Below are 24,736 nucleotides of genomic sequence, written 5' to 3' on the forward strand. Positions count from 1 at the left end.
AGACAAAGATTAAAAAAGAAAGAAAGAAAGAAAATAGTAAATATTTTTGGGGGGGTACAGGTTATCGATTCTTAATACACTCCAGCGGCAAGTCTGCCAAGTGCAAAGAAAAAGTGAGGATAGGCCCCAGGTGTGATAATTAGTTGTGAAAGACGTAGCATTCATTCATGCGGACTTCTTTATACGGAGGCAGAATTCTTTTTGAAGAAGTAGAAACAGGCTGGGAGAGCTGGCTGTCAGGTGTGTTCTGACTGATTTTTGATTAATAATGGCTTCACTGAGAGTTGCGGTCCGAGTCCGTCCACTGAACAAGAGGTAGATGGAATGACTGCTTTTATTTTGTCCGAGCTTTCAAAAGAAACGCTAAATTATGGCACTCACGTTCACGTCTCCACAGAGAAAAGCAGTTATCTTCGAAGGTGATTATTCATGTGAAGGGGAGCACAACCTCAATTCATAAGGTATTTTATCTCAAAATAAAAATACACTATACTTCAGTTGATGAGTTTTTTTTATTAAGAGCTGGAATTTTCTTTTTAATTTGAAATTGGAGCCTTTACTTATCGGAGGGGACGAGCTGAAGGACAGAGGGAAGACATTTTCTTTTGACTTCTCATATGATTCAACTGACAGAGGAAGCCCCCTATTTGCATCTCAGGAGAGGGTATCTGACTTCTGGTTTTTGTTTTATCCTTCAAAGAGCCCCATGTTTTATGCATTGTTTTTTTTTACCTGATATTTTTTTACCAACACTTTCTTCATCTGATTTAGATTTTTCATGACCTGGGTTCTGATGTGTTGAAAGCTGCATTTGAGGGTTTCAATACCTGTATGTTTGCCTATGGCCAAACAGGCTCGGGAAAATCCTACACCATGATGGGTGACACAGTAAGTAAGGCCTTGTCAGCTTTCTCAGTGCTCTAAGGTTAAAGTGCCATTTTTAATGTATCTTTCAGGGTAGCCACCCTATAAAAATGCTTAGGTTATTTCCAACCTGCCCTATAAATTAGCCCTTAAAACGTCAAGAATCGCCATGCAAGATGTCAAAAATATTCCCAACATTATAGAGCTTTCATCGCAGAATACCCAAGTACTGCTAACCTAGTGTGTGCACACAGCACTGACTCCTCACCACATTACAAACCCCCATCAGACATCCCTCACCTTCTCTCCATTTATCTCCATGTTTCTCCCCACTAATCAGAAAATGTGATGAGGGCAGCAACCCACAGCTTTTCTCTCCTCACCTTGCACAGCAATGGAAATTTCACATTACCAATGAGGTTTCTGCTTGTCTACCAGGAGACTTGTGCAAGGTCATCAGCAGAGCTGCTGTCAACATCCCAGATAATTATATATGCCTCTTAATGCTTACTATCTGTTACTTTGTAATTAAAACAAGAGGGCATGCAGCTCAGAGTGGAATTGCTTTTATGCTTCAGTAACTCCATATCAGATGACTTCTTGTTTGTGTTGTTCAGCAGTCTTTGCATGTGCTGAATTGTGGTCACAGCATAGCATAGACATTCAAATTAAGAGAACATAATGGGGGCAAAATGAAATTGTCGTTTAAAAGTGCACTATGTTTAACACTATCATTTTGAAATAAGAGTTCTAAATGGGGGAATTTTCTCCCTTTAATGTGCCAGGAGGATAAAGGTTTAATCCCACGGATCTGTGAAGGCTTGTTCTTGGAGATATCTGACAGAAGCAAGAGTGATGCTGTGTCATTCCACACAGAGGTCAGGTAAGGGACAGCCACACATACAATGATATTTCTTTTTATCTCAAAGATATGTTGCAGGACAGTTGCAGTTTTGCACTTTTACCATTAATCATTAAACTTCAAACAAACAAACTGATTTCAGGACAGTATTTTGACTAGCAGTAGGGGCTGGGCAGTTGCTGATATTTTCTTGGAACTGATCATAGAGAGCTGGTAAGGAAAACTGGTTTATGGTAAAATGATCCAGTAACTGAATCCAAAGCTATTGTTGCTCATGCTGGGCTGACACTTTTTGAGATATTTCCTGATGTAAGACTAAATTTAAAAAAAAAAAAAAAAAGTATTACTGTACAGTACTGTACAAGTCAAAGGCAAATCTGGTGATTATTGTATTACCACCACAGATCTTTTACTGTAATACAATTTTACTCGTCATAATGCAGTAAAATGTGTTTAAGAGAAATAAAAAAGAATCTACATTATGTGAGATAGTATGTCAGGCTTGTCTTTACTGCCTCCCAAATGGTTGATTTAGGTTGATTTGTTGCTTTAGGTAATTAAAGAAGTTAAAACTCAAACAGCTGCTTTAATAAGACAAATGAGGAGTGACGATGTACCTTGAAGTGCTGTATGGAGATGGTGCATCATCAGCACAGTCAATTCAGTAGTGCAGTAAGGCTTGTGGAGGCTTGACTCTTATACCCTTGAAAACAGCAAGAAAAAAATAGCAAAAATATGCAGCAAACAAGTACATATCTGATTTTCATCACTTCACAGTTACCAATAACCAAAGGCACTGTGACTGACCAAAACCCGAGCACACATGGAAAAAAACAAGTGCACCGTGGCTACTTTCTATTTGGCTGTGACTTAACCCTTCAGTCACAAATAAGCATGACACAGAAAATTAGTTGTTGTTCTGTTTTTTTTTTAATATAACCTAATTGTAATGCAGTCTTTTAAAAATAGAAAAAGGATTAAGGCTTTATTACTATAATCAAATAATAATCAAAATCCAAGATGATATCTCGTCTCATCATAATATCCATTTCGTGTCTCAGCTCTGCTCCTAAATGATTATGTTCGGAGATAAAATTGAGGTTTGGAGATAAAATTGAAGATTTTAAGCCTGTCAAGCTACTGTGAAATCATTATTCAGTCATTTGGTATCATCTGTTCTGCTGGCACATTATTTGGGTTTAATTCAGCTCTAGAATTGGGCTTTTATTTGACTGGCTCTGCCTGGCCTTGCTTTAGAACTGTTGAATGGCTTGAAAATGATTGAGGGACGGCTTTTGACAAATAACTAATTTGTACTGTAATTTTTGGGACATACCCAGCAGAAGTGTGACTTACACGTTGTTCTGCAGATAAAGTCTACTCGTATTATCAGTGAAATTAAAGTACGACTGTCAGTGTTGCAGGAAACACAGGAAACACCTATGTTTGCAAAAAACCACAGATTATGGTTTCATAGATTATGCTTTCCTTTATTACTTTATCAATCAGTCATCAATTTAAAAAAATAAAACTGATAGTATTATTTTTGGTAGGATATGTGTAATGAGGTTATGGTAGTTGGGATCATATGTAACTTGCTTTGTAATCCTCCCAATTTTGTTTCTGTAATAATGCCAGCTTTGCCACTAGTCATTTAGAAACCATCTACTATTGTAACCCATTTGAGTTCTCAACACTGTGCCAAAAAACAAACCTGCATGGCTACATTCACAGGATGTGGTCCCTGCCATTTCATTACTGTCACGCTCTCATAAAGCCTAATTGCTCCATGCCTTGCATTGTTTTTGAAGCAGCCACTCGGACAAGTCCTCTTGCTTTTTGCACACACCCACCACAGTATTGATGGAAGTGCTCTGCCAAAACCTACTTTGCATATGTTTGTTTATTCATAGCCAGTGCAAGCAGAACAATGCAAGCACAATAATTTGGCTGTAAACCTACTGTGCACCTCGTTTCATAGTAAACAGTGAATAGTAACTTGTTTTGTTCTCACCTGGTGCTGTGCCATTCACCTGTCAACACTGAAACCCTTCATTAGTCTTGGATCAGATTTCACATTTGTTTTTCTTGGCACCAGCTATTTAGAGATCTATAATGAACGCGTGCAGGACCTTCTCAAGAATAGAACTACGCCTACAGATGCTGGATTCTTGAGGGTGAGAGAGCACCCCAGAGACGGGCCCTATGTTGAGAGTAAGATTTAAGATTAAGTGTTTTATTTTCCAGCCTGAGACCATCTCAGCAGAGCTTGTTATGATATGCAGAAAATCTAATACAGAAAATCACAACCTGTGTGTAGATCTGTCCAAGCACTTGATACATAACCACAGTGACATGGAGGACCTGATCATTCTCGGCAATGCCAACCGCACCACAGCCAGCACGGGCATGAATGACTTGAGCAGCCGCTCCCATGCCATCTTAACCATCAGCTTCAAACAGGTGAAATGCCGTGTTCAGAAGTTGTCATTGCTGCCATGTCTCATGCTGTCTCATGTTGAATTGGGGGTAAACATTTATTTATTTATTTTAAGTTTCTCGGAAAACTCTTTGGGTGTTAGTACAGCCCATCCCTCAAGAGCTCTAATTAGCCCTGTGTATCCGTTTTGTGTAATGATAATTTTTAACATGTTTTTTCATCTTCAAAGGCTTTTTCATTTTTTCCATCTTAAGTAGCACTTTTTGTCATGATACCGGCTAAGTATTCCTCTGTGATGTTGCCTCTTTTGAACTAAATGAGGTTTGCTCAGTAATATATATATATTTTTTTTTATGCCACAGGCATGGTTTGATGCCGAGTTGCCACGTGAGACGCTGAGTAAGATCCACCTGGTAGACCTCGCGGGCAGCGAGAGAGCTGATGCCACACGCACCACAGGCGCCAGACTGAAGGAAGGTGCCAACATCAACAAATCCCTGGTCACCCTTGGCAGTGTGATCTCGGCTTTGGGTAAATGGCAGTCACAGCATGACTGACACAACATGACACCACGTCTTTATCTGGTAATGAGATAGTCAGCTCAATAATGGATGGGAAAATGATTGTATTATGTGGGGACTGTGATTTTGTTCACTGTGGAGTGACTCCATGTCTTTCAGAATATCACATAGTATAGGGGTTACTTTTCTAGGTTGCCTGTTTTACAGCACATTTTTATTATAGATTTTTCAGTTTGATGTTTAGTTCTGTTCCAAATTGATTTTTCATCATTTGAAGGAAAAAATAATTTATACTCTGATAAAATTATGGCTGGAATTAAACTCATGATTGAATTTTATTTAGGATCTTAAGGCCTTAGTGCAAACTAATAACATTTTTTAAGGTTTAGTATTGGTTAGTGACCCTTTTGCTCCCAAAATGAATCTATAGATCGTTAGGATGGAACATTTCATATCTTACATGGACTCTCCAGTTTCTCTGAGTTTGTGTTTTCTTTCTGTGTGACCTCCCAGCTGACCTCAGTGTGGGAGGACAGTCAACAAAAAAAAAGAAGCCGATCTTCATTCCCTACCGAGACTCTGTGGTCACATGGCTACTAAAAGACAGCCTGGGTGGAAACTCCATGACTACTATGATAGCAAGTATGTAATGTAAAGATATTTCAGGCTGTTTACAGAAAATGTTTTGTCACCTCTTTATTATTACCTGTTCTTGAAACGTTTTTTAAAAATGGAAGAGGATAATGTTAACCACATAATCCTTTTTTTTTTTGCTTGTTTTTCAATATAATATTTCACCAGTTGTCATCAACCAGTGTGTGTTTCTCCCTTGTGACCTCTCGTGGCAGCTGTTTCTCCCGCTGATGTGAACTACGGGGAGACCCTGAGCACTTTGCGCTACGCCAGTAGAGCTAAACACATAGTGAACTCTCCCACAGTGAACGAAGACGGCAGTGTGAAGGTTATCAGAGAGCTGCAGGCAGAGGTTACCAGGCTCAGAAGGCTGCTAGAGGAAGCCAATCAGGTCCTGCATATGTTCAAGCTCAAATAAAAGGCCATCAAGGACACTACAATATGTATGTTGACAGTCTTTTATTCAAAGGTTATGTTGTGGGTTGGGCTGTCTTTTCACCACTACTCCAGGTCTCCTGTGGGGAGCTGTCTTCCTCTGTCAGAGTAGAGGAGGAGCTGCATCAGAATGAGGCAAAGGTGAGTCATCCTCTGTCAAGTATAGAGAACAGAGGTGTTTTGGTGTTCTTCTCTGTAAATAATACACCTGTTACTCCTGCTATTCCTCCCAGGTTCTTGTACTCACCAAAGAGTGGACCAGCAAATGGGGCGAGACTCACAGTATTTTGCAGGTACAACGCTGATTCATTCATGTATTTAAACTCAGTGAATTGGTCACTGCCTTTCACTAGAAAGACACCAATGCGCGACGGTTGTTGTTTTAACACTGAAAGATCAACCACGGTTTAAAAAAAAAAAAAAAAGTCTAAAGTCTAAAAAAGTTAAAAAGTCACAGCTTTTTAAAAAAAATATTCAAATAACTGTGATTGCTTGCTTTCTCTTTGTGCCTTACTTGTATAACTAAGGCCACCAGAAGGCCCTGCATGTGCTTGAGCTTGTTCCCTCCACAATACTTTTAGTCAGAAGCAACAGGAGATTGATTTGCCAGTTTGTTGAAATAACTACTCTCACAGTGCATTGATAAGAAGCCCAAGTCAGCTTTTGTGGAAATATCCTTGAGCCAATTTAACAGTGGTTTGTTTGACTCACAGAAGCCTGGTGTGGTATGTTTGATTCTTGGACATGAGCTAGAGGATAACAAGACGATGTGCTGAATAAACTGCTGGCTTTTTGTTGTATTTCTTTAATCAGATAGTACTAGAAAGACAACCGAAGATGTTCAGTAGAGCCCTGTTGTTTGACATCTAAAGTTTTTTTTTTCTTTTTCACAGAATTAGGTAAACATTTAACAACAACACATGAGGTAGCCTTAGTTATAGCTGCATTCTTTGTTGTTTATAGACAAGACAGGAGTTTGTTAGGTGCTCTTTTTGCCAGTGTTTTAGTTGCCTATCTTGTTTTCTGTGCCATGATTTTCAATTTAGTAATACGTTTCATTTTGAAGTCCAATATCCAAAGCTCTATTTGGTGAAGTCTGATGCAAAATTGTGCAATTTGAAGCTTGGTACAGAAGGATATATATAAATAAATAATAGAAGGCAACTGAGTACACAGACTGCGGAGGCTTCATTAATATTACCTCTAACAATCAACAAAACAGCAAGCTCCCAGCAGCAGTTTGGACAGATGCTGCTGCTTGCAGTGTAGACATCCTACCAGCTGGTGTCACTGCAAGTCCTATGAACAGAGCACATAGTCACTTCATGGACTGGAAATGGTAATGAGACTAGAGTCAACCTGGCATTTAAATTTAATTTTCCATCTACTTAGATTTAAATGGCATCCAAAAGCTGAGTTCTTGTAATGATAGTGAGGTTAGTGTGGGACAGTATTTGGGGAGAGTGACAATGAGAAACAGAACAGATATGCCTTCTCCTGCAACCCAATGTGGCTTCTCTGAGGCTGGAACAGGGTGGCAACATCCTCGCAAGACCCCAAGCTGCAACAAACAATGCCAGCACAGAGTTTACACCAAACACTTTTTCCTCTGTTGAATTTGTGCCCAACCTCCCAAATAACACCAAATGTCATCTGTTTGGGACTCATCGTGTTCAGCCAAGTAGCCTGTTGCATTATGCATCGAACTGTGCTGCGTGCCAGTCATGAAGAGTATGGAGTGACTTCTAGTCTCCATCATACATGCCAGCAGGGCATTCTCTCTATCTGTTTTTGCGTGGCTTTAAACTGTTGGGTCGATGTGGCCTTTGAAAGATGTCTCTGAATAGATTTTTGCATTCCTGGCTTGTAGCGGCCAGTAGTAACCCTGTACCAGATACCAGAGAAAGAGGTCAGGTTGCTTTTGTGAAGCTACTGTTTAAGAAGACATTGTGTGGGAATTTTATATTCCTTCTACATGAATCGTGGTTATATGGTTATATATGTGCATGTTAGGTAATTAACATTCTACTCTGTATGGTGGTTAGCAGGTGACATTTAGTGGCTCGCCAGCCCTTTATTCATGACAGTGTATTGGAACTCATTACCAGCTGTCACTGCTCCTAATTAAGAGGTCTTGATTATTGACATATGGCACTTTCGTCTCTGACTGTCCAGCATATTAATTAAAGTTACTGTATTGGAAATCTGTTTGCATGTTCAGGTGGTGATGACTTTATGCTCAGAGGTAACATCGTCTAACATCTCTACTGTCAGAGCGGAGGTGAAAAATATGCCTTATTTAGACCTGTGCCCATCCATGTAAACGCACCTGTTATGATGCATGATACGTGACATCTAGGCGAAAAGGCCACCGCACTTTTGACCAGCAGGCACACTGGTGTTGGTGAAACTGAAGTGTTTGATGAATGACTTTATGGATTTGACATTTGTCTTCCTGTGCATTTGCATTCTGCCTGGGTGAAAAATGATAAGTGGGATTCTTGCATGGAATGCTGCACAGACATTAGAGGTGGTGTCTTAGTTCAGTACGGAGAAGCGCATCCAGCCCCAGTTTGAATTCTGCACGCGTACTTGACAAACAAAAGCCTTACTGATTGGAGAAATTTATTTAGAGTCATTTTTTTTAACAAATGGCCTTCAACATATTTTGTTTAAAAGGAATGGTCCTGATATAATCTAACCTCCACATTATTTAGGTGTATGATATTATAAATATGCATGTTCTCTATCTCTAGCATATGGTTTTTAAATTGAGAGCAGTCTCCTCCAACTCCTTGAGTCTCATATATTTTGTATTTAATTCAGCTAATTCTGTTGCTGAGAGCTAGATGAAAATTTCTGCTTGAGCTGTATGGAGACAAGTATGGAGACGAGCTGACCAAGAGCGGTATAAACAGAATTTTGAATTCTGTATTCAAAGCAGATTTAGAATGCAAAGTTATTCATCGTCAGCTTCCCAGATTGGTTACAGGGCATGTGGGGAAGGGAAAATAATTAATATGAGATGGATTCCAGAGCAGCCACTTACTAGTCAGACAGCAACAGATTGAGAGAACAAAAAAGGCAAGAAGAGGGTAAAGTGAAATGTTGTTCTACTGCAGGGGTGTGTGTGTGTATCTATGTATATATATATATCTATGTATGTGTGTGTGTGTGTGTCTTTATACGTGTGTACACAGATTTGTGAGTAGTTTTACTTCATGAGAAGAGTTGCATTCTGCTCCCCCAGCCATCCTTTCAGGTTTCAGGTCCCCATGTAATACAGCACGGTGGGAGGAACCTCTACTTCACTAAGATAAAATGAACCAGTGTTTCTTTGATCCTAGAAGTCTTTGTATTTCCTAAACATGCTACAATCAGCACAAAGGCACAACTTAAGCTCTGAGTGCTCTAAGCCTTGTTCTGTTTAATGTCTATTTACCTCATACTGTCAGCAGTTACACATCATAGTTAGTCATTATAGCATTTCATGACCTTTCATATTCTTATCTACAGCTTGCCTTTCTTCATATTCCAGGAAATCTTGGCTCTAAAATTATTTTCTTAGTTTAATTCATGAAAATTAGTTATTATCAGCAGTGTTTGAAACACACATGGTGACCACATGTGTTATAGGTGTAATTTGTGGATACAAGGACTCTTGTTGGGACCCTAAAATCAGCTGTACATATCAGTGAGATAACAGTCACATTCTTTGATCAAGTGAACAAATTTATAAACGTGTAAAATTTCAGCATATATTGTTTGCCTGTGCAAAATGACACCCATTAACTGATACGACTTGCAGTGAGACATGTAGCAGAAGAAAAATCACTCCAGAAGCTTTTATCAGTTTGAGCTCCCCCACCCCTTAGTTTTTGGCTGGACCACAACCATGGGGCCCAGCTGTATTTACAGGAATGTCTGTCTTTTGCTGACTGACTGATGAAGTTTGAAGTGTTACAGTTTCCCCTTTGGCCGTTGCTCTGAATGAATTGGCTTTTCCGACCCATTTGGCAACCTTTATTTATTTAAATTCAGGCTTTAGCAACTACTCTCCATTCGAAGTAGTTGTTTACAGTGGTTCCACAAAAAGTTTTTCTCAATTTTGCCACAATTTCGACCAGTAGGTTTTGACCTAGTATTGTTAACCACAAGTTACATGCATGGGAACATGCTGATAGTTGCATATCAAGCTCATTACACAGCTCTCAGCAGTTTCCTTGTACAACATTTAAACCGAGTTTGAAAGGATGGAAGAGAGTCATCAGTTGCTGGACAGTGAAATAAACAATTACAGCAGTGTATCATTTAGAGTGTCCCTGATCCAATCTAGCATCAACTCCATCTTAACACATCCACTGAATGAACTCTGAACTGACTTGGGTTCTGTCTGATCACAAGTGGTGTTGCACCTTTTGTATAATCTGAAATATTGTTGTGTTTTGACCCTCAGAGCCCCAAAAGCTTTCTCCTTTGTATTATTCATTCAAATTTTATAAAGATGAGCAATCTGGGATGTAAATAGAGCTCTTTCAGGAAATCAAACTTTTAGTGTAACAGAACAATTCAAATGCAGACGTTTTTCTCTTGTTCTGGAGTCAGTCCTTGCCAATCTGTTCAGTTCACAAGTTGCTCCACTTGACAAGGCTGATGGGCAGTCAGCAAAGAATCACTGGTGTGGACAGTGTTTTGAAATGCATATTAACCAAGTCGGGAACCTGAACTGTCAAAGCGCTAAGAAAAATCCATTAAAAATTCTGCCCAACCACAGATGATGGCTTTTAATGGAAGCCTAAATGCTGCCCGAGCCTGGCTGCTGGTCTAGGCCACAGTTAATTACAGTATGTTCACCAGCTGCCTCAATCTGAAAGCAGATTTTTTTTTTTTTTGGTCCTCATAGCGCACACACACATACTGACTGGCTGTATGGGTGTGTTGAGCAACTTTCTCTGATATGTGTGCGAATGTGAGGCGAAAATAAGAGGATCTCATCTGCTCCTGGTGTCTGAGGAAAGTGACACAGTGCATTAATCTGCCAGGCTGCTCCCCACCTCTAATGAAGTCTGTGAAGAATCCCTTTTAATTAAGTACAGGGGCTGGGGTCGATGCCTCTCCTTCTTCATTAGAAAAAAAGATTTCACCCATCTCACAATGAGTGAGGTGGTGCTGTTGGTGGACACATCTCTCACTTCACAGTCCAATCTATACAAGAGAGAGCAGGAGGAGGTTGAAAGAGAGGGGAACTAGTTTATGCAGAGTGTTGGTTCTGAGTCCTCCATATGTGAGATTTTCTGCTCTGCCTCTTGGGGAGGTACTTATGATAATCCATGGCAATGTGAGGCATTAGTCCACCAGCTTAACAGAAGAATACTTCTGATAGGGCCACTCATACTTGGGTAGACTCTGGGTTATTGAACCACAGCCATTGCCCTGGGAGGAAAAGGTTACCGGCCTTAAACACTTGCCCAGAGTTAAGTTTCTCTTCACGGCTTAATTCAGTGTGTCTTTTGAACCGAGCAGGTCATCCAAGGCTAAGTGTTTCATTTCTTGTTGAATAATTTGCAAATTAACCGCTCAACGAACTCATTCTGTCTGCAGGAAGTCTGGTCTTTTCTAAAGCTTAACTCATACCTTTTTAGTCGAGTTCGAAATGAAATAATACTAAAATGACATTTTATACAAAGTTAAATGAATATCGCGTCCTGACAGACACACATGCTTGTAAGGTGGTGTGACTCATGCTTTAAATTTCCTCAGCAACAATTGTTAGAGGCAGTGAAGCGGTGTATGGAGCAGATCAGAGGTTTAAGTGTTGCTGTCCTGTGCTTTAGAAATGGCTTTCAAGGATTAAATCAGTTTCTCTACTTCTTATCGAGACGTACTGTAACACCATTAAATACATATTTAGCAGGGATTTCTGGACAAGCAGAATGTCTTCTGACTTTTGAATTGTCATCTAACTGTAATGTTGCATTGTAATGTGTCACAATAGTGTGGTATTAATCAACACATCATGCCTTGAGAAAGAGTCCCTATTAAATAATCTTATAAGGATTCATTTTACTTCAGTTATTCACTTTCCTCAACTAATAATAATACACAATGAAATAAAAAAAAGCTCTAGCTTTATGTTTAAGCCATAGCAAGCTTTCCTCTTCATGTGCATGTATAAGGCACAGGAATTAACTTCAGTTTGACCTTCCACACAATATTCTTCTCAGACGTTGTAAATGACATAGAACTAGCTGAAGTTTGTTGGTGTTATTTAAAGTTGACATACTTTACAAGCCCGGGAGTATTTTAATAGCAACATACAGTGTTGATAGCTATGTATCAATAAAGGCAATGGTGCATGGTATACAACCCACCTGCGTGTACGTGTGTGTGGGTGGTGGCGTTGCGTCTGTTTCGCTCGCTGAACACAATGTACAGTCTGACTCTCACCACGATAATCTGAATGATTTATGGTGTGTCTCTCGCCGTTAGCCACTCTACTGCTTCATGGCGACACATGGTTGGAACGCAGCTATTCTACGTGGCCTTCAGGCAAGGAAGAGCAGTCATAAAGAATTCAGTTTTCTGCTGGTTGCCATTAAATGTCTGTCAGCATTTTTATTTTATATTGTGTGCCATTCCAGCTACAGGCTATTGAAAGATTTTTTTTTTTTACCCCCTCACTGTATATTCTCTTGTGTCCTATAGGAAGAGACTGTGGCCCTGAGGAAGGAGGGGAGTGGAGTGGTCCTGGATTGCCAGTTACCTCATCTCATAGGCATTGAAGAAGATCTACTCAGCACTGGAATCATCCTCTATCATTTGAAAGTAAATACAGCATTTGATTTTAATATAATTCACACATTGCTCTATGGTTCTCTCAGAAATCATTACCAGCCAAGGTCCACTGCTTTTGTTAATTACACAGATTGTCAAATAACAGCTTGTGTACTCTCTTATGACCTTTGAATCTCCACTGCAGGAGGGCAAAACCCTGATCGGGAGTGATAAAGCATCTTGTAGTCAGGATATTGGTGAGTCAAGGTTACTACAGTATATTCCCAGGTGCTGTGTTATCCACTGAACTGGAAATAAGCAGTATTTCTTTATATGCTTTCACATTTAATTGCATTGTAGTGCTTCATGGGCCCGGGCTCCTCAGTGAACATTGTGTGCTTGAGAACTGCGCTGGGACCGTGACTCTGATCCCTCAGGATGGTGCACTGTGTTCAGTCAATGGCTCTGTCGTCACCGATCCCTGCCAGCTGACACAGGGTAAGCATTTCTGCAAAGCTAATATGTTCCTGATGTTCTCTAATGAACAAGGCAAGGGAGAACAGGCAAGGCCTCTCTGTAATAATGAAGATTTCTCTCAGATTCACAATTGTTTCGCAAGTGGGAGGCAATAATGCTTCCATCCATTTTGAATGCAGTTATATGAGATCAATGCATCACATCTGCAAATGAAATCCACTTTGTGTCCCTGGCTTCCCCACAGCAGCGCACTCAGGGCATGAGTGGATTGTGAACACAGCTCTCCACAGGGCAGATGCCATTTCTCTTACTAAATATTTTGAAGGGCGAGAGGCCCCGGACAAAGCTCCAGACAAAGCCCCAGGCCCTCCATTTAATTGGCAGATGGAGTTGATAGGGCCGACAGGTTTGAAGTGGGCCAGATCATTAACCTTTCAAAGGACAGAGCCAAGCCGAGCTGAAACTCCTGCCCCCCTGAGCCGACCCTGCTTGCCGGGGCTGGGAGCTTTCGCTGCTTACTGCCTCCTCATCCACACTGCTTTGCTTTCCAGAGATAAAAACTGCACACAGAGCCAGGCAGCGCAGGCCCTGCTATGCTAGTCTCTTTTATAACCATTTCAATTTATCCAATATCCCCTTCAGAAACGGCTGCATCTGAAGCTATTTTCTTGAACAAATGATAGTAATTTTCAGTCCAAAAGCAGCTGGAATCCATCACAGGCTGCCCTCTCAGGTGCTTTGTCACTCGTCAGAAGTCATTAGTAGCACCAAGATTAGTATTTGCTGTGCTGAGAGAGGAGGTGGAGAATGGAGAGGAAACCTCGAGAAAATCTGTGGATATGGCAATATGAGCGCGACTCTGATATATAAACCCTAATATCACTTCAATTCTATAGCCTTACAAGACTTCTAAAGTTACCCTGGACCATCTTCTCTGGTAAATCATCCCCCTGGTCCAGGTCACTGCCAGTCACATTGGGGATTGTGCTCCTCATGGCAATTCATTCACTCTACCTCATCAGAGAGGAATGTCGGAGAACTTTTGTGCTATTTGTAAAGTTTTCCTAAGTTCAGCGCAGAGACTGTTCACTGCAATTCCACAATGACAGGAGGATTCCCGTGGCCAGGGTATTTTGCTCCTCACCTTATTTATACATTATAGATACTGTGACACACCTACAGAGGTTTCCTGGAAGACTTTCAGCACCATTACTGTCACTTGCATCTGTCCTGAAACACATCACATTTTGCCTCTGCCAGTCTTTCTCAAAGTGTAATGCATAATTCACTGGTTGCTGCAGCATTTATACCAAATAGCAAAGTAGAAGTTGGTAAGTCAGTTGGTGATTTGCCATCTTTTTTTTATGCTTTACCTCTTCGGTTCCCTCCAGGTGTGATCATACAGCTAGGAAGAGGGACCACACTAAGGTTTAATCACCCAACTGAAGCTTCCCAGCTCAGAGAGAAACGCCAGGTACTGACAGCACATTTTCTGCTGGTAATTTTGTTAAAGCAAGTCAGCATCATGCACTTTGTTTCCATAACGACCAACTTTAATACCTACTTCCTTCAAGCAAACATTGCTCTTGTTCACACTTAACATCAGGAACTTCACAAAAACACCACCAGTGTGATCCATGCAGATTGATTCGGATGAGAATAAGAACTACTTCCCGCTTCTCAGCTGCTGCTGCTCGTTTTTGCCTGTTGAGCATGAAACTCTGATTAACTGGCTCACAAAAAAGCGGCGGACAAGCACATCACAAACAATCTCTCCACAATGTTGAATGGTTTTCAGTCTTGGAAAAGCACTCTGCTGTTCCTGAGAGGAGGCCAGGTGCAGTGGTTTTAAAAACTGGCTGCTTTTTGTCCATCTTGCAACAGCTCCCTCTCCACTTTCATTCACTTTCATGTGTGTTTTAAAGAGGCATTGTGTGAGTACGTGCAGCCTTTCTCCAGAAGAAGCTGCAACCAGTCTTTGTCTCCAATAATGTTAATGTTTAAGCACTCTTGGAAGTTTTGCAAGCATTAACACCCTCAAGTGTTTATGTGCTTGGAGGAATTAAATAAATAATTTAGTAAACCATACCTGAAAATATAAGACACATAAACTTAAAAACAAGTTTACTGCAGTTTTGAATTTATTTCCCTTTTCTGTTCTATTTACCCGTATCTACACAGATATGGAGAAGAGCATTTGATTTATAAGTTGCTCTGAGAACGACTCAACAATGAACTGTCTAGAGTCTTTTTATGAACAGTACCTATAAAAAGTATTCACTCTCTTGAACATCGTTTTCTTGTTTAACATCAACAAATTACGGATGTAATTAGGACTTTATTCTTTTACACGGGTCAACAGAAAAAAAGTTCTTTAATTTCAAAGTGAAGACAGATGTCTGCACCTAAATCACAACTTGTACAGCTTTTGTCCTCAGAAATTACCTATATAAGATGAATGGAGCTCTGTGTACAGCTAAAATGTGGTAAGTGAGCAGTATCTGTAAGGTTTAACTGCTTGTTTGTTAATTTTCAACAGTTATGGAGATATTCCAAGGAAAAAAACGCATTGCCACATTTACTGAAAAATACCAAATAAGAAAAGTAAGGTTGATCATAAAAATTGTTAAAAAAAAAAAAAAAAAAAAAAGTGGTACAGTTGTGAGTATACATAAAGCAAGACTTTCAGTCTGTGTCTGTGTGAGAACACACTTAGTGAAGCAGGTCACCAAGAGGCCGACACTGAGCTACAGGCTTCTATTCTTGAGAGTAAACACTGTGCATACAAATACTGTTGCCCAGGGTGCTTTGCTGCTCATAGCTTTATGGCAGAGTGAAAGTTACGGCACATATTTAGATTATTGATGATCAAATTTGGATGTTTTTAAGCCTCCGTTGATCAAATGACTGTGATATGCTGAGGTAATTGGCTAAGAACGAGCACTGACAATGACAGAATCTGATAATACTGCTATAGTAGTCACTGCATTTTAAAATTAAGTTCTGGCCTTGTATACATTTTCTGTAAAATAAAGTTATTTTAGCATGTGATAGAAAAAGACTTAGTTAATAGACTGTAACCTACAACTTAAATTAAGTTCCCTTTAAGCATTACTTCCTGTGCCTCATAACATTATATGCTGTAAAATGGATTCAGACTATTGTGTAGACATAGCTGTACTTCTGGTTTTTGACAGCTTTCTGCTCTCTGCATTATTGAAAATTGCACTCTATTACAGCAAAGTAAAGTAGACACATCCAGGCCCAGCTACGGTTCTAAGAAGAGTCTTTGCCATTTATTTTTAACATTCATTCCAAATGAGATGGTCTCAAGAGCTCCACATTCGCTCAGTCTGAATATGTGCTAGCACAGCCAGAATATCATGTGTGACTGTTGTGTAAAAAGTGGCTTTTAAACTAGTCTGCTTCAATAAGGAGTAAATTGTACTACATTCCCTTTTAGTTTTAGAGTGAAAATGTGGAAATAGTCGGAAAGAACAGTGCTAAAGATAAACTGTAAGAGCTATATGGAATCACAGGAATGGACCAGGTTGTGTACAGCCAACATGTATGACTCTTTTATTTTAGGTATATTTTCTTACTGTTTATCCTCATTTTTGGAAGTACTTATACTGTACTACTGATGACGTACAGTATATACTATAATTAAACCATTTGTATAATTGCAAATCTACCATAGGCAGCTGCCACTCTGTTCTTACACTTTAATTTCACAGTGCTGTCTCATTCTGTTCTCTGCAGAGCGGGCTGCTCTCTGCCTTCAGCTCGTCCTTGACTGACATGTCCAAATCTACAGAGAATCTGTCCAAGGTGATGCTGCAGGATCCAGGGTGAGACTTATGCAGAGATGTGTGCACTCTGTGACCCCAGCGTAACTGAACCCACTCCACCTCAATCTCCACAATATGCCTACTTATTGAGCAGCATTCATTGGGACCGTAGAGCAAATCAAAGCCATAAATCATGGCAGCATTTCTGTGAGGAGAGGTGGGAACATGCAAAAAGCCATTCTGAAGTGCCTCATGCTGAGCCAGTGGAAATCACAGCAGGCGTTTCTCCTACGACCGAGGGCATGTCCCAAAAAGCCTTCTAGTTCAGTAGGTAGTGAACTGCCCTGTGTCCCATTTCCAAAATCCCTGCAGTGCACCTGAAGTTGAGCTCCCCAGAACATTTTCCACATTGCATTAGGAAAAAAAAGGCACTGATTGGAAGTGAGGCAGTGTGGTGTGTGATATTAGATTTTGTTTTATTATAGATGTGCATAATAATGAGGATTACAACTGTGCCTGTTGACTGCGTCTCACAGTTGACATGGTTGAAAGCTCTGCAAAAGCGAGTTGAGTGAACTTTGAGTTGAGATTATTTTGTCACACAACAGGTATACACAAATATGTTGAAGTGTCATGACAAATTTCCAACTCCCAAGGATGCAAATTCAATACTGAGACAGACGTTCTGTCACAACAAGTAGACAGTGAGGTTTACATAGGTAAATTAGATTAGGATTTAGGCCAGTTAAAACCACTATGTGACACTGATAATGTATGAACTGAAAGCAAAACATAGACTGCACCTGTTTTCACCTGGATTCACTCATTCTTCTATAAAAATGTGCCATCAGGATAATTTAAAAGACACTATGTGCTATAGCCTACCAAACTCTGAGAGACATTATGCTAATGTGACATCTTTATACCCTGCCACTGCCTTGGAGCTGTGTGACAGGTCATTGATCTGTCAGTGTCCCAGTGTTCATTGAATTAGTGCCCAAAAATCCAATTCACTCTCCAGTGATTCACCACCTACTGAAGTAGTAGTGAGCAATTTGAGACACACTCGTGGTCTCTCATGATATGAAAACCCTGATGTTTTACAGCATGTGGAGCTGTCTGACATGTAATTTCCCCTCACCGTGCTGTATCCCCAAAAAGCAGTGTTTCTGTTCAGGTGGTTCATAGTGCTTTCAGTATCCAATTCCATTTCCTGCAACCCTGTGCAACTCTGACACTGGTTAGATATAAAAGGGTGAATACAGGTTGTAGATTACTTCAAGGCTACTATTAGTCAACTGCACATCTAAAAAACTGAAAGCTGTATTACTGAGTCGGTGGAAGGTGGAAAAGAATGGAAGTCGGTGGGAGTCAGTGATTGACGGAGGCCAAGCTTGATTGAAGTATGTAGGTGTTAATGGCAGATCAGCAGCAGGACTGTCAGCTGTTTTTTTTTTTTTTTTTTTTTAACAGTATAGAAAAAATACATGTAGAATACACAGAGGCCGACATGGCAGCATGGCACATTGCTAAAAGCACTTGATTCTTCTGTAGGTCACATTTTTTACTGAAAATGCAGGATAAAATATTAAACATTGCATTCAGCTTATATTCTACATGTTTTTTGGACCTCCTCTGTACTTGTATCATCATCTGTTCAAGAATTCAAGCTTGGCCGTGGGGTGGGAGTCTTTTTCATCTCTTGTTTAGATATATATTCCATCCTTGTTCAGCTTGTTGTTCACGTAACATGAGCTCCCTCACAGCAAGGACAGAATTGATCTTAAAGTTTGTCCAGTCATCTTAGAAATGACACTCAGAAGTAAATAGGAGCAGATAATTTGAATTCAAGCTGTGTCTGTGGGTATCTGTGCAGCTCTGGGAGTGACACAAGGTGTCAACTGACCTGCAGTTGCTTGAGGGGGTGGTCCACCGCAACAAAAGCACCCTGCCCATTATCAGCTACATCAGTTGCACCCAGAATTTCTCACTTGACAGTTCTGACGGGAAGAGGCCAACCACATTAACAACCTGCTCCTAGGGGATGGGACCACTTCACATTTTTGTATTTGCCCTGATCGTTGATTCAACTCATACGTATGCGATATTTAAGTTCCTATATGCCAGCTGAATGGAGATTTCTCTCACATAGCCTTGCCTATAATCCTGTTATACATAAAACTGAGTCTACATAAGGTTGTAATAATCTTACATTTTAAATTCAAACAGTCCTTTAAGTAAATCATTTGTTCACATTTCCTATACCCCACTCTACATTTTCTTTTAGAAATGGAGTGTTTGGGTTCCTCACTTATAATTTATTCAGTATAGAAATACAGATAATGGAGGTTGCCTGTTTAGAGACGTGTAAACATTGTAATGATGTAGTTGGGTCACTGAATGTGGCATTAATGCTTCCCATAAGTGTGCTGATTTGCAGAATAGGCCATGCAGCATTTTAATAGTCAATTCTCCCATGAATTTATTGATTGGTTTATGGTAAAAACAATTTAGGTATTTGTTTGGGAAAATATCAAATAATTCATGTAAATTCCTGAACTTGTAGTTGTCTATGACAGATACTGCTAGTAGAGGCAAGAAATGACTCTCTGTTATGTTGTGGCATCCCATGCATTTTGTATTGCGTATAAATTCTTCTTCTTCATTCTTTATTAAATGGACTGTGTAACAAAGACAGTATGTTGAAGCCAAGTTGAAATGCAGCTCCTTCAAACCCCGCAAGTCTGGACTCTGAGAGCTCCCACTAATGGAGCGAGCCAGCTGGTGTTTGACCCACGCTGCTTTTAATGGCCACCTTAGCTCTTAAAGTCCCTCATCTGACAACCCTCTCAGTATCCTCCGTCTCTGGCCAGAAGGCCAAGTGGCAACTTTACTACTTGCCTTCTCTGACCACCGACAGGTTGTTATTAGGAGCTTGCATCTCCTGAAATAGTGTTTTTACACTGGTTAACGTCCATCACTCCAGGAGCTCCTGTGCCACTTAATGCCTCCTGCTGCAGGCTTTAGTGCAGCTAGAATGATCTTACCTACAAAACTATCTAGCTCTGAAATGTGATTTTTTTTTCCTTCTTTTTTGTGAGTCACTTTAAGGTGTTCTTTTACTCAGCATTCTAGGTGCCTCTTTCAAATATCTGGGTTGGATTTTCATAAAACAGCCACAAAATGAACTGGAAATGTTTGAAAGTATGGTATGAGATGTGTTAAAGGGTGTGTATGAAAGCACTTTTTTTTTCATTTGAATGATATACCTCGTAAAATGTGTAAAATCTGTGTGTGTGTGTGTGTGTGTGTGTGTGCGTGTGCATGTATGATGTGATGACAAGGAGGATGGAAGACGAGCTCAACCAGCAGGAGGTGGCATTGCAGCAGGTCCAAGAAAACCTGAACAGATGCAACTGGGACATCAAAAGACTTCCACAGGAAAACAGCAGAGCTCCATATCAACAGAGAGCAGAGGAGAAGACAAAGGGGGCAGAGATGGAAGAGAATAGTAATGGGTAAGTTAGGCAGAGGCAAACTGTGCTCTCTGTGGTGATGTTTATGAATGCTTTGTTTGTGTACCCAGTTTGTTCACAGTCATTTCACAGCAAGAACACTGTAAACCTCTGCGTGTGTGTGACAGGGAAAAAAAAAGTTTCAAGAAAATTTGGTCAGCTTCTTACACTGGGAATCCCAGATCAGTGTTTCTCCATTTACTCATGCGGGTAGACAAACATCGCTGAGTACAGGACATCCTCTCCACTGATCCTCAGGATCTGCTAAAATCCTTTAAGCGTCACGAGGACTTGCACTGTGTCCCTCTTGTTGATGATGTCAGTGCTTTAATGCTCCCGCTTTCACCCCTCGTCAACCTGCTGCAACGCACAAAGCTCAGCCAAAGCCGCTGTTTACTGTCAGAAATCATTCTGAGCTGTATATTTGGTTTCTGCTCCCCCCTCCAGAGTGCTGAGTATTGTATGTAAATCCTCAAATCAACATGCACAGATTCTATTTAATTTCACAGCTAGTAGAGTGGCTCTAATCTCATCCAGCCATTTGGGCTGTTTGCTTTTCAAATCTAATGGATGTTTTTTTTTATTTTGGGGGGGGGGGGGGGGGGGGTATTGCAATCTTTTTGCCTGCAAACTGTTTGAAGTCTCCAGTGTCACACCACAGCAAATAATTAAATTTGCTTTTGAAAACAAAGAGCCTGGCAGCATGTATAAGCATATAACCACAGCTATATTGTGAACACGCCTCCTCATATCAAGACGCAATTTTTGTTCTCTGATAGAAAATGAAATGTATTATTTCGTTCTTGTATCTTCACTATGTCCTTTTCCAGTCTGCTGGATATGCTGGCTGCAGAGACAGCAGAGTCCAACGTGCCAAGCAGCTGTCTTACCTCTGCCACAACAGAGAAGTTCACGACTACAGTATGTATTCACAGTTTTTTCTACAGTTACAATAAATCACTGTCTTGATAAAATATATTATAAGTAAGGATTTAATCAACAATCTATTAGTTGAATTAGTTGAGTTGAATTAAACATGACTTTTAATTGTTTTTAAGAAATCAAATAAAGCTAAAAAACTGTGCATATAATGAGACTTTGTTCTATAGGTTTTCTTCAAGACACTATATTGCCACAATGAAACTGAAGTATAAGTTGCTTTTGTCTTTGCAAAACCGAGCAAATGTCAGTTCTCTCCAAATAGGTCCAATACAGATTTTTATGAGGCATGAAATACTTTTTCCCTTGGTTTGTTCTGTTTGTTTATTATGCACATATTTAAACCCTATTACACTGTCCTGTAGGGGTTTCAAAGAAATGACACTCATTTTGTGAAAGCATATTGCAGTGAGGGCACTTTTGAAATATTTGTTTATACATGTACCTTGTTACTCTTCACTCCATTTTTCCTGTTCATGTGTTCAAATATAATTGAATACATAAATAACCTTATTTTTTAAAGGGAGCTGGGTGAAATAATTATTTTAGTTCCTTCTCAGCAGTGGCCTTAATTATTTTGTAGTAAATTCCATAAAACAGGATTTTAAAATTACTCTGTATAAAATTTTTCAAACTTTTTTTCCTCTCCTTTTCTCATCCACCAATACAATGTAAACTAGGCCATACCTGGAAAATATCCCTTCCCTCACACTAACTTTGAGCTGGATGGAGACGCACTACAGGGTGGGGTAAGCACCGGGGATGGTCATGATCAGGAGACGGACTTGTGTCATAAATCAAGGCCAGGGCTCATGTGTGAGAGGCCATGGAGAAAAGCTCAGAGTCAGGCTGGAGCTGCAAGTTATAAGGGAGAGGAGGTTTGGTCAGGGGATGCCAGCCTCCAGCAGACAAGTGTCCTGGGCCCGGGTGATGGATGTGGCATGAAGCCAGAGGGGAATGCTAACGAGATCCAAGGTGTCGTGGCTGACTGCTACAAGGAGAGACCTGGCTCTGGTGGGAGCTCATTAAGCAGCATATCCCACCTGCAGAGCAGAGGAGGAACTAACTCCATGTCTATCCTCCCACAGACCAGCACTCATTCTCAACTTGACAAAAAGCCTCTCAGCAGTCAGGCGCCCTGCGGTCCACCTGAGGAAACTATCTTCGAGGGCCAGTTCAGCTGTGGAGAGATGGATGAATCTGGAGGTTTGGAGGAGATCCCGGGAGGAGTGTGTGAGACAGAGACTGCAACAGGCACAGCTCAAAACTCAGCACTAGGCTCTTTGGTCAGCAGAGTGTCTTGGATGGTCCAGGATGCAGGGCGTCTCCTGTGGAGTTCTGGCACAGTATTGCAGCAAGTCAGGGAAGAGGGACTACAGCCTGTCGGGGCCCGCTGGTCTAGTCATGTCGTCTCCCTAGTCAGGGAAAGTAATGTTGTGTCTACAGTGAAGGACAGCCAGGTCCTCTCCATGGTTAAAGGGAGCTTTGTCTTCTCTCTGTTCAAGGATAGTCACATTTTTTCCACAGTGAAAGAACTACCGCTCATACAGCACATCCAGATGGAGATAACTCAACAACTTCAGCCTGAGGAGACAGCTCAGATGATTCAGGGCTGCATTAATCCTGACACCACACAACTCCCAGCCCTGACACCAACACAAACCTTTAGCAAAGCAGGAGAAATGCCAGATGACACGCCACCAATCCCAGAGGATATCTGGATAAGGAATGAGAGTATCGGTGACCTGCTGCAAGAGAAAGACATGGCTGATGTTTATGTAAAACAAGGGGACAAAATGATCACAGAGCTGATGCCAGTGGAACACATGAGTGAGCTGGAGGTTTCCCCTGCATCCGAAGACATAGGTCAGGCACTAGAGAACTTAAGGACTATGCAGAACAGAGAGGATGTCCAAATCTTCAGTCAAACACTGATAGAATTTCCTGAGTCCCTTTCAAACCTGCAAACTCTGCCATTGCTAGACACGATAGATGCTTTAAATTCCATCATCTCCACCTCAGTGATCCCCTCCCAGAAAATCGTAGCTCTCTGTTGGCTGAATGTGGCTAAATGCAGCCAACCTGAGCCCCGTCCTGCCCTCCTGATCCTGGCAGAGACTGGCCTCTATACCCTGACCACTGAGTCTGGGCCCCTAGTTCTGTTCCATCACCTCCCCTTGCTGCAGCTGAAGGAGGTGCACATAGGTGTAGCAGGCCACAGTCTGCGTTTGATGGGCGCTACAGAGGAGAGCATCCTGGGTGTGTATACACACAGCCAGAAGCTTACCAGAGAGCTGTGCTGGGCCATACTTGGTGTCATCTGCCCTGGGGACATCAGGGTCTCTCAGCACCCACTGCTACGTGGAGACTTGATGAAGATGTCTCTAGACTGTCAGGCTTATGTACCTGACCTGCTGCTGGATGCTGGCTTTAGGGTTTGCTGTCAGTTTCAGAGGAATCTTGCTGATCTGGTTTACCTTCTTCATTGTAACATGGATCAAAATACAGTCACTCTGGCAGAGGTGCAGCTACTACTGTACACAAGTGTAGGGGTGTGTGTTAGCCCCAGTGCCCGCACTGAGCCTCTTGCCCAGCTTTTACTTACTGATACTCACCTTGGTCTGGTGCAGGAGGATGCTGTCTTTCACCCAACCCCAAGCTCTATCACCATAGCGCCCCACCGTCCCCTATTCCATGACTTGACGCTTCGTCAACGCTCAGATGTGCGCTGCGTGCTGGTGCATGATGAGGACAAGCGTGGAGCTGTCAGACTGGATGTAATCCTAGCGAATGTGAAGGGCAGGGGTCACCCTGAAAGCGTGACTAAGGTATCTACCCTGCCTGCACATGCTTCAAATTCATCTCTGCATGCAGAAGTGTGGAAATTAACTTTCAGTTGCTCCACTGAGGCCGCCTGCCTGATTAATCACTTGTCAAATGTCTGATCAAGAACTGAACAGCCAGTAATGAACAGCCCAGCTTGAAAACTCTCACTAACAGGGAGCAAATGGCAAAAGTGCATCCCATCCAGACAGTTCAAAAGACAGCTTCAACATAAAATGACAGTGACAACTATGAGCTATTTTAAACTTTCAGTATTGATCTGTTTAGTTTTTGTTCGTTTTTATGTTACATGCCAACATTTTATCCTTAAAACGCTTGAATTTCTTTGTTCTTGCTCTGTTTTTGTCCTTTATAGTTTCCCATCATTTCCCCATTATTATTTTTGTCAAAGAGGTTGTCAGCCTAATGTGTAATGTTTTAAATAATTACTAGCTAAAGGTTCAAAATAAAAGACTAAAAATGTTTTTTGTAGTATTTTTGAAGGATTTTAGACAAAATTATCTCGCTGTCATTGTTACTTAAGTTGTATATCATGTATGTCACATGTATGTCAAGTTGTTGCTAGTTTCAAATATTTTAAATGAAAATAACTTTTTGTGAAATGGAAATGTGTGAAAATGTTTGTAAAAATAAAAGCAAGG

The 24,736-nt window shown here is 40.9% G+C and overlaps 1 protein-coding gene across 1 annotated transcript; it reads left to right on the forward strand.

Annotated features, from left to right (window-relative positions):
• Positions 1–268: 268 nt before the first annotated feature.
• On the forward strand, positions 269–24,383 carry kif16bb (kinesin family member 16Bb). The gene is made up of 19 exons (XM_041050402.1): positions 269–315; positions 398–461; positions 521–664; positions 772–888; positions 1,650–1,747; positions 3,825–3,940; positions 4,047–4,189; positions 4,529–4,697; positions 5,201–5,329; positions 5,536–5,711; positions 5,831–5,896; positions 5,989–6,048; positions 12,461–12,580; positions 12,735–12,786; positions 12,890–13,027; positions 14,398–14,480; positions 16,769–16,857; positions 21,143–21,233; positions 21,932–24,383. The coding sequence occupies exons 1-19, from the start codon at positions 269–271 to the stop codon at positions 24,194–24,196; spliced, it is 4,167 nt and encodes a 1,388-aa protein (XP_040906336.1). The 3' UTR covers positions 24,197–24,383.
• Positions 24,384–24,736: the final 353 nt, after the last annotated feature.

Source organism: Toxotes jaculatrix, chromosome 11, assembly GCF_017976425.1.
Source record: "Toxotes jaculatrix isolate fToxJac2 chromosome 11, fToxJac2.pri, whole genome shotgun sequence".
NCBI classification, from domain to species: Eukaryota; Metazoa; Chordata; class Actinopteri; family Toxotidae; genus Toxotes; species Toxotes jaculatrix.

What these genes read in the sequence shown, in the direction of transcription:
- kif16bb (XM_041050402.1), top strand. Translation starts at nt 269, where the DNA reads ATGGCTTCACTGAGAGTTGCGGTCCGAGTCCGTCCACTGAACAAGAG. An exon ending in GTCCGTCCACTGAACAAGAG is followed by an intron (nt 316 to 397) that starts GTAGATGGAATG and finishes ACGTCTCCACAG; the next exon opens with AGAAAAGCAGTTATCTTCGA. An exon ending in CAGTGTGATCTCGGCTTTGG is followed by an intron (nt 4,698 to 5,200) that starts GTAAATGGCAGT and finishes GTGACCTCCCAG; the next exon opens with CTGACCTCAGTGTGGGAGGA.